This window comes from Sus scrofa, chromosome 3 (assembly GCF_054392235.1).
Source record: "Sus scrofa isolate SSC_HxYL_T2T_F1_AM1 chromosome 3, Sscrofa_HxYL_maternal_Yorkshire_Landrace_v2.0, whole genome shotgun sequence".
In the NCBI taxonomy this organism is placed as follows: Eukaryota; Metazoa; Chordata; class Mammalia; order Artiodactyla; family Suidae; genus Sus; species Sus scrofa.
Window position 1 is genome coordinate 112375595 of NC_139385.1, and position 14981 is coordinate 112390575.

At 40.9% G+C, this 14981-nt stretch overlaps 1 protein-coding gene across 41 annotated transcripts in view; it reads left to right on the plus strand.

Moving 5' to 3' along the window:
• SLC8A1 (solute carrier family 8 member A1) overlaps positions 1-14981 on the plus strand; it is a 421405-nt gene that overhangs the window by 347067 nt on the left and 59357 nt on the right. For all 41 annotated transcript variants that reach the window (XR_014842083.1, XM_085019457.1, XM_085019445.1 and 38 more), the window contains one exon: positions 3244-3343. Coding sequence is in view for 40 of the 41 variants with exons in the window: in XM_085019457.1 (XP_084875583.1) it covers positions 3244-3343 (100 nt within the window). In the remaining variant the exon portion in view is untranslated. The remainder of the gene's footprint in view (positions 1-3243; positions 3344-14981) is intronic.

Sequence of the window (14981 nt, forward strand, 5' to 3'; positions counted from 1 at the left end):
AGGAGTGGCCTCCCTCTGGCTTTCCAGAATTACATACCAGACCACAGCAGTATTCTCCCCATTTATTTCTTTAAATGCATCTTCTGCTCCTGTTTGGAAAACCAGAATGAAGATTCCAAAGGTCAGAATCAAGCCTCTGACCTAGAAGCCTTAGGATTGTATCTGAAGTTTCATAGTCATGGCTTCCTTGCCTTTTACTGGGCTCATTCATTAATTGTTTAATTTAGTTCTCAAATGAAGGTGCCTGATAGCAACAGATAGAAAGAAAAATGTCTTTGCAAATTATAGTGGCATTTGAAATACAAAAACACTATTAAACTTTGCCCCTCAGGCCACTGTGAATGCATCTGTTAACTCATGCTTTCATTCATTGTCTTAAAAAGAAAGATCCAGGTAAACACTGAGCCCAGGGCTTTCCAGGCAGACCCCAACCACCAGAGCCCAGCTGTTGTTTGATCCATAACCTGGCTCACTGCATACACACGACTGGTATGGACACAGGTTCCCTGTGATTCTCGAGGCACAGATACCTCAGACTGTCCATTGCTGTGGACCAGTCTGTTCTGATGGGTCCATCCTCACTTTTCCTCTTTTCCCCTGAAATCAGAGGGCCTGGCACCACTTGCAGCAAGAGAAATTCAACAGTCGGGCATTTCTGTAAATGCTCACTCCCCACCCCACCCAGGACTCTCATGGGGAATTGTGTGCTCTCTCCCTTATGGGACAACCCAAACCTTCCCATTCCATGCACTCACAATCAGGAAGAGCAATCGTGGTAACTTCCTGTAGGAAGCATTGAGTTGGGTATGGCAGGGCACAGTCTTTTGGGCAGCAGAGCACCCAAAGCCCTCTCTGGTAACCATTCCAGTGATCCGAGTGTTTGAGAGTCATCCAGGTCTCTCACATAAGTCCAGTTGTTTGGGGTACTGATCTCCCTGGAATAGCTTCCATACATTATTTCCACCATCTCCTCAAATTTCCTCAGGACACTCACTGTCAACCCCAAAGGACACCTGTGGGGAGCAGGGGGCATGTTTCTGAAGCACCCTCAGAAAGTATCAGTTTTGATGCATCATATTATTCTTTCAAGAAATTTTTTTCTAGCTGTTTTAAAGAACTTGTTCAAAACTCTCAGAAGGGCATTAAAGGCCCAAATCTGGGTGACACCTCGCAATGCCTCTCCTCTGCTTTGCCCACAGGGCTCTCGTTTACTATGTTGTGACTAAGGGCTGGGCTTTTCAAACACCCATTGCTGAGGTGAGGTCGTAACAATTGCTTACAGACTCACACAGTGAAGAGCTTATTGACTAATGTTTAGGAAACCTCCAGGTGGTGTCAATGGCAAATGTTCAAGGATCTAACTTTCAAATTCATCATATTTACTCCTCTCCTGTTACAGGTCAAGAGAGGACATATATGCAAATTAAGTCCTAAGAAGAACCCAGGTTATCTCATGGTCCCTCCAAGTCTAGCATAAACTACAGTTTATAGTCTACCCTAGGTTTTAGCACACACACACACACACACACACACACACACACACACACAATTTTAAGTTTAATTTATCATAGAACTTTGTTCTCTAGAGATATTTTTTGAGGCAAGTCTGTGTTTAACTGTTAGAACATTTTCTTTCTTTAACAGTTTACTCTCCAGGTGATGAGCTTCTCTGCTTGGCTTCAGAATAAAGAGGTCTCCTTTGGAGAGACCTGCCCCAGGTTTCCATCATATTTAGGAAAAGTCAAGGTCATTTCTTGTTCCATCCTGCACAGAGCTTTAAACTGGCATCAGCCAACACTCAGGGTGCCTGATGAGATGTGGCTGAATGGAGAGAAAAGACAGATGCTTGTCACGTGCTTTTAGTTCTGGTGGCCGAGAGTCCTGACGGTTACAACTATTATCAGGGGGCACTAGCAGTTCTAGACACAAAGCTTGAGGCTGAAATGTCACCAGCCTAAGGACAAACAATCTATCAAAGTGTGATGTTGAAAATAGAGAGTGGGCCAGTTGGAGAAGAGCCCTTTCAGGGTTATTTTCTCAGTGTTGCAAGTCAGTTCAAATGGCTGTGGAACTAACTCACTTGACAAGCTGACGTAGCTTTGGCTTTCCGAACAAGCCCCTTGGATGGCATTTTCCTTCCTCCCATTTAGCTGATAACATGCCCTCTCTCTCTCTCAAACCTTAGTCAACTCAGGTACACTGCATTAAACATGTATCGATTTTGATCTCAGACAAATAATACGTGTTTTCTGCCTCTTTGCAATGAGTGGGAATTCGAGGATGCTCTGACAGTAAGTGTGCCCATGTGGTAGACTAGCCAATGTGGTAGTTTCTCCGGGAAAAAAAGCCTCAAGTCCCGGAAGTATCCCTTCTCCCTGTAGTTGCTTTGATTTGTTGTAGTGCTTTTGGGTGCATCTGCTTACTTAGTTTTCTTGTGAACGCTTGGCTGCTCCTGTTCTTCTATTAACTGACATTTATTTAGAAAGCTAAGAGTACTAATTATACAGAATCAAGTGCCTAAAAAAGGTCTAAGGAAACATAAAAATAAGAGCCTCAGTGCCAGTAAAGTAGGGGGAAATTCAGTGCAAGGTCATTGCAGCATGCCCTAAACCATACACACTGACCTTTCCATGTCTTGTCTTCTCTTGTTTGCAACAGGAGTAAGGTGAGATGAATTCTCTACCAGCCACCAGGCTGGACAAAATCAGTAACCAAAGAAAAATCCATTTATTGATGTTTATAGAGCAGCCCATGTGAGGCTCTGCTGTCTGGTTACATTTCATTGGTCAGTAAAAGTATAATAAGAACAGCTTTTAGTTTCATCTCTCTGCCACATCTGGTTATTCACAAACAGGTAATGCTGAGCATGGCATAGATTAATTTAGGGGCAGACAGCACACTAGAGTTGAAGCCAGAAGAGAAGCAGGTTCATGAAGCATTCAAGGGGAAGGGATGGACTTCTGCACCATCTCCTATTCTAACCACTGAGGCCATTCTTCCTTGCCCATTAGGCAGTGAAGGAAGTTTGTCTTTGCTATGAAGTTTCCATTTCAGAATGTTTCCAAGTGAGCCCTGTGCTTGTTTGCATAATCATAACGGTGTTCGATGTCAATACTGTTGTTCTCAGCCTAACATCTGCTACCCTTTATATAACTCTGGGGTTTCAGAACCCATGAGGTCTGCAATTTCCCCAGGCCTTAACCAACCCAGCAGTTATTGTCTGATTCTTTTCCCCCTTTCCAGAGTACCGTGGACAAACTTATAAAGAAGACAAACCTAGCCCTTGTAGTTGGGACTAACAGCTGGAGGGAGCAGTTTATCGAGGCGATTACTGTCAGTGCTGGTGAGTGCCTTTCTCTGTGTAGTATACATTATAATGTCCCAAGCTTACCATAACCACTTGGTCTATGTCAAAACACCAAATCTCCACAATAAAATTAAAAGAACAATCAATGTATTTGTAGCGTTCATGCACATTTGGGAGACGAATTTAGATTTTCTAGATGAAGCAAATGTCTTCAAACAGGACCTCCTTCTCTATCTCCATTGCATCTTTCTCTCTGGAAATAGACAAGATAAATTTAAAGCCTTCTGTGTCTCTTACTCATGGATAGCCAATCCCAGGGCTTTGTCTGGAAAATTCCCTGAAAGCAGAAAAGTGGCCAAGTGTAGGTCACAAAGGAAGCAAGCAAAATTGTAGATAGGATGGGGTAATATTAAGACCCTTCACCACCTCCATCTGCGTCATTTTACACTCTCTTCAGCAACACCTAACGAGTGTCTTCACTGGCTCTGAGAGTGAAAATAGAATCACATTCTGTTTCCTCCTGTTCAAGCAAAGTGCAGAGTTTTATTTAGGAAAATCCTACAAAAGAAGTATGTTTCAATCTCAAGAAGTCAGACACCTGAAGGAATTAAATTCAGAAAGAAGTGGCCCTTCTCTGCTTTGTCACACTTTGTCCACTCTCTATGTGATTATATAAATGTAAAGGAAAGTCCCTTTCAAAGATTCAGGAAAGCAACACTATCATGGGATTTTTTTCTTTTTTTTTTTTTTTTTGTTTCAGTTCTTCTGCTTCATTTCCACTGGTTCTTTCTCTTTAAAGATCCCTGCAGGCTCATCTTCTACTGTTGCAGCTAATGAACAAAACTAGCATTTTCTAAATAGTGATTCCCAGACTGTAAAATATGGAAACAGCGTCACTAGCGGTTGGGTCATGACTGCTAACACAACCTCCTCTTTCCAATCTGCCACAGAAGCATTTGACAGATCCCCAAGTGCTAGAGGAACAGAGGGTGCTAAAAATGTTGGTGCCTGTTTATTATTAGTACTGTTTATAATCACACTTTGGTTTCTTGCAGTTGAGTATACGTGGAAATTTTTGAACATGAAATGATGAGTAATAGCTTAGAAGAGCAGCTTTGAAATTTACACATCAGTTCCAATAGGGGGAGGGGGAGCACCCTGTCTTAGTCCATTCAGACTGCTGTGACAAAATACCATAGCCTGGGTGGCTTGTAAACTACAGAAACTTATTTCTCACAGTTCTAGAAGCTGGAAGTCCAAGATCAAGGCCCTGGCAGATTTCATGCCCGGTAAGAGGCAACTTCCTGGTTCATAGACAGCTGTCTTCTTGTTCTGTCCTCACATAGGGTGAGGGATGAGGGTGCTCTCTCGGTCTCTTTAACAAGGGCATTAATCCTCCTTTGGATCTAATCGTCTTCCAATGGGCCCACCTCCATATACCATCATTTTGGGAATTAGGTTTTAACTTAGGACTTTGGGAAGGACACAAACCTTGAGCCCATAGCACTCCCTCATATGGTTTATGTTTTTCTAGAAACCTAAGTTTAATATATGAGGCATGAGCTATATTCCCTCATCACTGAGGAAAAAAACTAAAGAGACAAAGATAACGTGAGTAAGAAAAACTGTTGGCAAAGCCAACATTAAAAAATAGCCAAATTATTTTAATGGGTTTGACTTATTAGAATTGAAACATAAAAAGCGACATAAGCCTTAACAGGCCATTTCTAATAGTTTCCAGGTTTCCTTTGGCTAAAAATGTATGAGCATTTGTATGATGGTCACGGGCAAGACATCATTCACTCCTTTTTCTATATGTCGATCATTGTTCTTGGTGCAAAGGATATGACAGTGAATGAAACAGACAAATACTTCTGCCTGCGTAAAGCTTATCTTCTAATGCAGGAGACCACAAATAAGTAAAATAAACAAAGAAGTCAGATAAAGTGCATATGCAATGGTGAGTTTATCATCAGAACAACAAAGCCATAGAGAGAAACAGGAAGTTGGGGGGGAGGTGGGGGCTGCATTAGACAGTGGCCAAGAAGATGCCATCCATAGATGCGTCAATGCTGAATTTACTTTTCTAGCAGTGGAGTGGTTTTGTGTTTGTTCATCACACATTTTTGTGACTTTCAGGGACCAAGGTAAACGTTTTATGGCCAGTCTATGGCAGTGGAAAAGGGTGGTTTGAAATAATGAGAGCAGTTATAATGCCAACAGAGTTGTTGTGTATTTTCTCCCAGTCAGAATAGGGATACCAAGAAAAAGCACTAGAGGTGCTGAGACTTTCTGACTTTAAAGGGAAAGTTTTGGTTTGCCAACATTTTCTCATGTTAAATTAAATCCTCTCAAAATCTCATGAGGTAGGTCTTGGATTGTCCTGATCTTGTAGAGGAAGAATCTAAGCCTTGGCAAATCACCTTGGCTTTGGAATGTAGCCCAGAGCCCTGGTCCACCACATGCTGGTCCAATGGGCTGTCCACTGCCCTTAGAGAGAGAAATTTCAAAGTGAGGAAAATTGTTCCTCACCTCTAGCTCACTGAGTGACACTGGCCTTTTCACCTCTCCGGTGCCATGGTTTCAGCACTTAGGTGATAGGACTAACTCTAACTCAGATCCCTGGAAGAACTGTTAATGAATGAAATGCAAAACCTCCAAGGATTCTTATTTATCATGCAACATATTGTATTTTATGTTTCTAAATGGTTGCTTGGGAATGTGACAAAACTCTTTAGAAATTTGTAGGCTGCTGGGTAAATTGACCTTATTTGCAATTTTGAAATGAAGTATCAGGAGAAGAAAAAAAAAAAAAGCAAACCCCTACTTTATAGCCATTAAATTACATGAAGGGCAGTTAGAAAGCTCAATATTTGTCTTTGTGATTAAATTTAAGTCTTTAAAGAATGTTAATATTCTTAGATTGTTAAGTAGATAGTAAAATTTGTAAAGCAGCATTTCTTGAAAACAGACTTTCATTGGATTTTAAGAGTTCATGGCTAGTTGAAAATCAGAAAGAGCCTTATTAAAAATGTTAAATTGCTCCTAAACTGCACCACAGAGAGATTTTCTTCTATGCAATTTTCTTCGCAAAATTGAGTCAATACATCTTGCTAAGCAAAAATCGTAATTTTATAAATAGGAGTTTGCTTCTGTTTCCTACTGCTTCTGTTTAAGCAGTTTCAGGGTAACCTGCTGGCAGTCTTTTTGTTCCCCTGTCTTCTCTGAATTTCATAGCTCAGACCCTGGGCCTCCTGGGACCATAATATTTCTATAAACTAAGTTCTTATAGTTCAATATTTGAAGAGTTAAAGGACTCATGAGACTCTGGGGATTAGAAAGGGTTTAAACAGTCATGTCCCAGCAGTTCCCTTTCTGTCTTTCCCTGGGTGGAATACCAGGAGTGGCGGCCAACAGTTGTTAAGTGCCTGTCAGAGCTTGCAAGGCAAGACTAGTACCATTAGATGTTGTAAGATGTGCCAGCAGGAGTTCCCTCTTGGATCAGCAGGTTAAGGATCCAGCGTTGTCACTGCTGTGATTCTGGTTTTGGCCATGGCACGAGTTTGATCCCTGGCCCAGGAACTTCCACAGATTCACTCCACTCCTAAGGGAAGCCAGCATTCACTGTACCTCCAGTGTGGATTACCCCCAGGGCCACCTTCTTCCTGGTATCTCCATAGGGACAGAATGGAGGGTTGGCTTTGCGAGATCGTGTACCAGCTGGGCCATGAGGGAGAAACAGGTGTGTCAGGGAAGAGGGCAAATGTTAGCTGGATAAAGAGAACCAGGATGCTCGTGTCAGTTCCACAGCCACCATCGTGTTCTTCTTCCCAGCAGCCATGGGCTGTGGTGAGGTGAAGAACAGAGGGATGGCAAGCCTGGCTTTGAAGTCAGATGTGGGCCTGTGTCCCAGACCTCCAAAATTCCCTGGGTGACTCTAGACAGATTACATCTCCTCTGAATCTTAGTTCCCTTGGGTGTCAAGTGGAGAAAACTGCTCCTTACTCATGGAGTTGCTGTAAGGATTAATTGAGGCAACATATGTATTTTCAAAAGAATTGTCTATGCTTTTGGATACCATGGTTGGTTGTTTGGGGGGACAAATCACCTCGAATATTTCGCAGTAAAATATAACCAAATTTGGTGGAAATGCAGTCAATTCAGTTTAATTACTATAAAGGCTCTGTGACTAAAAACACTGTTCGATCTTTTGGTTTTTTAAGGTTACACATGCCATTTTAGAGAAAAGAAAGCTGAGATTCAGGAAAACAGTGTAACTTGTTCAAGAAGTCAAAGTTAGTTAGTCAAAGTCAAATGATAGTGCTGGGATACAAATCAGCCTGGGATTCTATGCTGTTTGAGGGGGCACTCACTTGCTGTGCCTGGGGCCTGAGTACACATGTGCATACACATGCACACGTGTGAACGTATAGATAGAATACCTATATACCCACATACATACACAGATGCACACAGATATGCATGTGTGTGTGTTTGCAAACTACATGAACAGAGACATACATACATAAGAGCATATGCATACATGCATAAAAGGATGTATGCATGCATAGATACACATCATATGTGTGCATACACACATTTATATAAAACAAAGGCATACAGAGACAGGCACCTTATATGGCTTGTGTCTTTATTCATTTGGATAATTGAACTGCAGATGGAACTATGAAGAGTTGATTATTCCTTAATATTTGTTAAGTCTCTTAAAGAGCCCAGCTCACATTTCTTTAAAGGAAGGTGCTGGTCAGTTCCCTAAAGAACAGAGGGAAGTGCTTGTCTTCCTAGGTGCATCTATGGCCTTCTCCTACCTAGTAATTTATGACATCCTTTCAGGGAAGTCAACATACTCCCCTTTCTTTTACCTGATCATTTCAAGTATTCAGAACTAAGGCTTTGTCTCAAATTCTTTCACTTTTGACATTAATTTTGCAAATCTAACATGGCATCTCTAAGCATTCTCATAATGAAGAAACATTCAAAAGAGAGCCACCCTCCCCCAAAAAAGAAGACTTTTTGTAGTGTTGATTCTATCTCTTATCAACTGTATAACCTTGACAACATATTTAATCTTTGTGAATTGGGGTTTTGCCATCAGTAGAATGAAAGGATTGGACAAGGTGAGTTCCAGGGTACCAGCCAGTATAGACATGTGGGAGCCTGTGAATGTCTGCTCTAGTGCTGTAGCATCCCCAGTAGCATCATGCTTCGTGGGCCACATGTTTTAGGGAAATGAAAGAGGACACTGCCCACCTGCCTGGCTTGCTTATGTTAAATACTCGGCACAATAGCAGCACACAACTCACAGCTATACTCCTGGAAGGAAAAGGAGGAGAAGAGGGTCTTCCATCGTGAAAAAAGAGATTAAGTGAGCTGGTGACTTGAATATCCCTAATTTTCTTCCTGCTTGCTGACTGAAGCTGAGAAATGCCTGTGGATTCCTCTGCAGTAGAAGGGCAGACATTCAGCAGGAGGCCAGGCTCTTAGGCATGGGCTCTGAGCCTGTCCATACCTGCTACACTTTACAGTAGATTATAGAGACCTGCCTTCAGCTAAAGGAGATGGTGGGGGTGTGGTCTCCCGAGCCTCCCAGTCCAGTACAGAGACTGGCTTATGTTGGGGGATGCATCTGTCATCTCTTCTTTATCCATGCATGCTATGTGGAATAATAAGTGCTCTCAGTTAAACTGAATTATTTAATAGCAAAAACTGTCACCTCAATGGTGCCTCTGGACAGTAATGCACTTGACAATCCTGTCAACCTGAAGACTGATCCACTCCCTAAGTCCTAAATGATAAATAATAAAAATGGTGCCTTAAATGAATTTCAAAGGATCGCCATGCCATCTGGTCTAAGCAGGAATCTTTCTAGCATCTCCTCTATTATTGAACATCATTTACTGTGGAGACACTCCATTACTTAATGCGTTAACCCTGGGTCAGATGTAAATCACATTTAAGCCGTTGGGGAAAAAAATCCTGCTCAGTCAGGTTTGACACAGCCTCAGTGTGACTGTGAGACAATGGGGAAAAGAGGAGAGAGGGTGTTGGGGATTAGGAATTTTCATTTTGCCCTATTTTTTGTTTGTTTGTTTGACTATAAATATTCTTTTTAAAATTTATTTTATTGAAGTGTAGTTGATTTACATCGATGTGTTAGAAAGCATTCTTAATTATCCCTTGTCCAAAAATATAAGCTGATGGAGTTTCATGAAAAAAAGACGCAGTTTCATGAGAAATAGTAGGTACAACCAGTTTTAAGGAAGTTAGTTAAAAACCTGTATATGAAATGTTGGCCCATTTTCTGCCTAAATAATGTTACCATAATTGCCTGTTTACTAGTCAATGAAAATAATAATCTATAATAAGAATAACAAAGAGTTTTATTTGAGCCAAACTGAAGACAATAACCCGTAAGACAGCTTCCCAGACTTCTCTGAGAAACTGCTCAGGGGAAGCATGGTTTTCAGCACCAGTTTATATCTTGTCAGAACAAAGCATATTTAGCAAGTCAGGAATATATTTCTTCAAGTTAAAAAACAAAACAAAACAAAACAGACCAGCACATCCACAATAAGTCAGTATGGCCTTAGCACCTGGGAAAGGAGTCTTATCATCAAAGGAGAACCAGCATAGGCATCTCCAGAAGAGAGGCATTTAATCTTTATTTTTAACATCGATATTCTTTCCTTCTGGTCAACGTGCCCTTTTCTTTTTGTAATTAAAGCAGATGTACATTGTAGGTCTGATGGGCCACAAACAGGTTGGTCTAGTTAGCATCCAATTCAAGATAACTCATGTATAAGCCAGAATGACTTCCCCATACCTCAGTATGTGAACATTTCTTTTATCAACCACATGGCCAGTGCTTTCTATGCATTTCTCTTCCCCGAAGCTATACACCAAGGTCAATATTTTTTGTCCTAAGTTTACAGTGGAGAGTCATGAAGCCCAGAGTGATTGTAGAACATGTTTAGTTAGAGTCACACAACTAGCAAAGGGCCACATGGAATATGAAATCCCATCTCTGTGAGTCCAGAGCTGGTAAGCATTTAGCATGGCTCCAGGTAGCCCTCCTACAACTGTAAGTCAGGTCTTAAGGGGCCAGATTTCAGGTGAGTTGATGTAAGACAGAAGGAGCGAAGTTGACGCCTCTTGGGCTCTCAGCTACACATGGTAAATTAAGTGTTTGGAAGTGAGTGTGTAAGCACTGGACAGAGGTGTAGAAGGACCAGAAAGAATGCCAACTGCGTAAAGTGGACAGACTCAGTCACCGCACCAAGTCTCAGGTTACTCCCATCATGAGGAACCCAGAGAGACTTCCAAATTCTTTGTGTGCTTAGGAAATTGTATTTATATCCACTGCTAGAAATTACAGCAGGTCTTCTGAAACAAAGCAGAATCAATGCCCATCTTTTTCTCTGTGCTAATGTTTCCCTGTGGTCTGACTAGTTCTTCAGGTAGGTTTTTCATGCTTAGAATCATTGGCACGCTCAAACTACCAGGAATAGCAGTGATTTTAAACTCTAACAGGAGATGTGAAGAACACTGCTGTCATCCAACTTAGCTCTCATTCCTTTTCCAATATACAGATAAAACAGTCACATTCTGTGAGATAGTGTCTATGACATGGATGACAAATACAGCATTTAATTGTAAAAAAAAGTTTTATGTCAGCATCTTTGGCTTCTCTGGAGATTTATTTTTTTTCTTTCCTTTTTTATTTTTTTATTACTCAATGAATTTATTACATTTATAGTTGCACAATGATCATCAAATTCACATGGTCAAAGAGCCACCAACCAGTTTTGTAGCTCTGGACAAGCCCTCTGATCTCACCTGTGAAATTAGGGCATAGGGATGGCTGTCCTCTGTTTTTGGAACATGGGAGTACTAAAGGGTCCTCTGAAGGACCCTTCACTTTCAACAAGAAATATCAACTTGGTGTCCATGGTACTGCTCTTTGAAATTTAAGGCCCTGGCTTTCACCAAATGGAATACCTGCCTTAGAGTACATGTTAGATAAATCGGGTAATTTCACCAATTTGGCTCATTTAAGATATCTAATGCTGAAGATACGCTGTCTGGTGGTCACATGAACTAAATTCAGTAGCTGCTCTTTCTTGCTTTGAATTAGATATCAGAAAAGTAAAGCTTCTTTAACTTTGGCCACCTATTAAAACTGCCTACACTGGATTATAAAATTAATTATAATTTAAATTTTTACCTTTAAAGTATAGTACTTGAAAAGTATTTTTATCTTTCCTTAGAGTTAGAGTTATTATTGATGATATCTCTTACTAAGTTTATAGAAAACATGATAAGTTCCTGCTTTAGTTTAAAGAAAAGAAGTTTGGAGTTTTTTTCAGCAAGTTAATTTTTAATTCAAGGTTTTATGTTTTATTTGCTTTGACCATCAGAAAGTTTAGTTGATTTTTTTTTGTCCAAGTGTTCAAAATTTACTCAACTCACATGTCTGAAAGTATCCTTTATTTATTTATTTTTTTCTTTTTGGCCATGACCACAGCATGTGGAAGCTCCCTAGGCCAGAGATAAAACCCGAGCCACAGTAGCAACTCCGGTCACAGCAGAGACAACAGCTAGGTCCTTAACCTATTGAGTCATAGAGGAACTCCTATCTTGACGTATTTTATCTTTATTAATAGGTACAAATCTGTTCAAGTCCTCTTAGAAGTAGAAGGAGTCTAAATTAAAATACTGTTTTTTAACAGCAAATCTGTCCTACTTACCACTATTTCTCTAGTGTCTAGGACAGAATTTGGCAATGATAAGTATTTGTTGAATAAAGAATGAGTGAATTTAGGTGGGAATCATTGTTTTGCAAACACCATGTAGCTGGATTAAAAGCTGTTTTTGCTATAATACCATATTGCCTGTCTGATCTAGGAAAAAATTTATGTAAACATCTACATACCTTCACACACACATATACCAAGTTTCAAAGAGTTTAGACATATTTAATTCATATATAATATATACATACACACAGGACATCCATATATACATATGCATATATTTGTAAACATAAAATATATTTATCTTGTATATGCAAATTGGATATGCAAACCCATATTTAAAGTGACACTTTTTGTCAATTTTTTTTTGGTAGAATTTTAGTGGTTTTTGGCTAGTAATCATGATCCTAATTGAGAAAGAGGAAAAGTGGAGGGCATGAGTCACAAAGGGGATGACAGTAAGTTTAAGAGACTGTTTATGGGAGATATTCTCGGGCCATACTGGGAGGTAGGCTAAGCAAATCTAGGATATCTATCAACTTAAAAATGTCAGGATAAAATGTTGAATCAGGTAACTTCAGCTCCCTGTTTCAGAAAGAGGTAGGCCAGCCACCCAGGGGTGGGAGTTCAACAAGGCAGGAGAAAGAAGCAATTATTTTCTGGCTCCTGGATATGCTTTAGCTCATATTTCTGAAAAGAATATTGGCTTATTGGGCTGTTTTTCTTTTAAATTGCTTATTACAAAATCTTGAGGAAAACACCATACCGAAGAGCTCTGGGATGATTCAGTGCTCTTATTTGGAAGCCTGAAGTCACGTCTCTAATGTGGCTTTTGTCTGGAGAAGCAGCAGCTCAGCTCTGCAAACAATATGCCATCACTGGATCCAGTAGCTCTTTTGTTGGCATCAGCTGCTGCGATGTGAATACAGTTTTAGTTGTTGCTTACAAATCAATGCACAAGGCATGGGAGGGGGGTGATCCCCAGACAGGAGGCTTTATACACCGCTTTCAGTGGGGAAAACAATTCAGTGTAATCAGAGAAGGTGGAAGGAGGAGAAAACAAAGCCAACCCTCCCCTCAACACATACGCATATACATACCCAAAGGCAGAAGAGCCTCATAAAGACCTTGCTCTCTTGATAAAGACCTTGTCATTCTGATTCCTGAAATCAAAAGCCACCTGCCTGAACCCACAGGCTTTGAAACAACCCCCCAGTCCGTGCATCTCTCCCGCCTTGCCTGTGTCTGCTCGCCTCACATCTGGCTGGGTGTTGTGTCTTCTGTCCCGAGAGAGCATCTTAGACCAGTATCCTGGTGCAAACCGGAAAAGGAGCTTACTGATCAGTTAGTCCAACCCCTCCTTTTTTTTTTTCCACTTTTAATGATTTTTTTTCCACTTTTAATGATTTTTTTTCTACTATAGCTGGTTTACAGTGTTCAATTTCCTGCTGTACAGCAAGATGACCCAGTCACACATACACATGTACATTCCTTTTTCTCACATTATCGTGCTCCATCATAAGTGACTAGATATAGTTCCCAGTGCTACACAGCAGGATGTCATTGCTTATCCATTCCAAAGACAATAGTTTGCATCTATCAACCCCAAATTCCCAGTCCATCCCACTCCCTCCCCCTCCCTCTCCCCCTTGGTAACCACAAGTCTGTTCTCCATGTCCATGATTTTCTTTTCTGTGGAATGGTTAGATTCCAGATGTAACTGATATTGTATGGTATTTGTCTTTCTCATTCAAACTTACTTCACTTAGTATGAGAGTGTCTAGTTCCATCCATGTTGCTGCAAATAACTTCTGCTTTTTTTAATGAATAAGAAGCTGAGACCAGAGAGGGAAAGAATTTTCTCCAAGGTCATGTAGAGCCTGTTTTAGAATCCCAAGTGCTTGCTACACCACACAGCACTGAACTCATTCTTCTTCCCAAGTTGACATTTACAGAACCAGCGTCTTCACCCTTATTCCCTGCCTGTACCCTGATGTCACCTAAGAACCTCTGGGCTTCTTGATGATGTGATGCTCTAGGATTAAGAAGTAAAGACCGAAACTTTCTTGGGCCGACAATTTAACAGGATTCAATGAAGTGAATGGCCCTGCCCTGGGTGAATAGTTGTTTTGTATTCACACCAGCATCACAATAACCCTGTGCAGTAGGTACTCGTGAACCTGTTTGGGAGCTGGGGAAACAGAAGTTGAGATTCACACTTGGACCCATAGGTTCTGATTCCAAGGTCATCCTCTTTCCATCTTGTCACACTTGTACATCTTGGAATTTAATGCCCATAGGCCATGAGCTTATTTCTCTTCCTCATACTCTCCTCTTGCCTCGGGGGCCTGTGCATAAGCTGTTTCCTCTGCATGGAAGGCTTTCCCTCCACATCTAGATGTTCTCAGCATTAAGGTTTCAGCTCACATGTCACCACCTAGAGAAGTTCCCTTACAGCCCAGTCACCGTTTACTATATTATCTGACTTCAATGCCTTCACAGCCCAGATAAACATCTGAAATGATCGTGTTTCTTCATCTCTTTTACTTGATTGCTATCCACCTCTCCTTGTCAGAATGGATGTTTTAGGAGCTCTTATTTGTCTCCATTTTCAGTGCCTAGAACTGTCCCTGACATGTAAATGATGAATAAATATTCAATGGAGATGCAATGGGTAAAAATAAAGTCCCCCTTTCAACCACTGCATTCCCTTTGAAGATTTACCAAAGATAGTGGTTCAGATTAGGGGTTTATCCTAGGTTTGTGGTGCTAAACAGTTATCTGAAATAAATTTTTTTTTTTTTTGGCTACCCCATGGCATATGGAGTTCCTGGGCTAGGGGTCAGATCCAAGCCACGGTTGCAACCTATAACGCAGCTGCAGCAATGGTAGATCCTTTA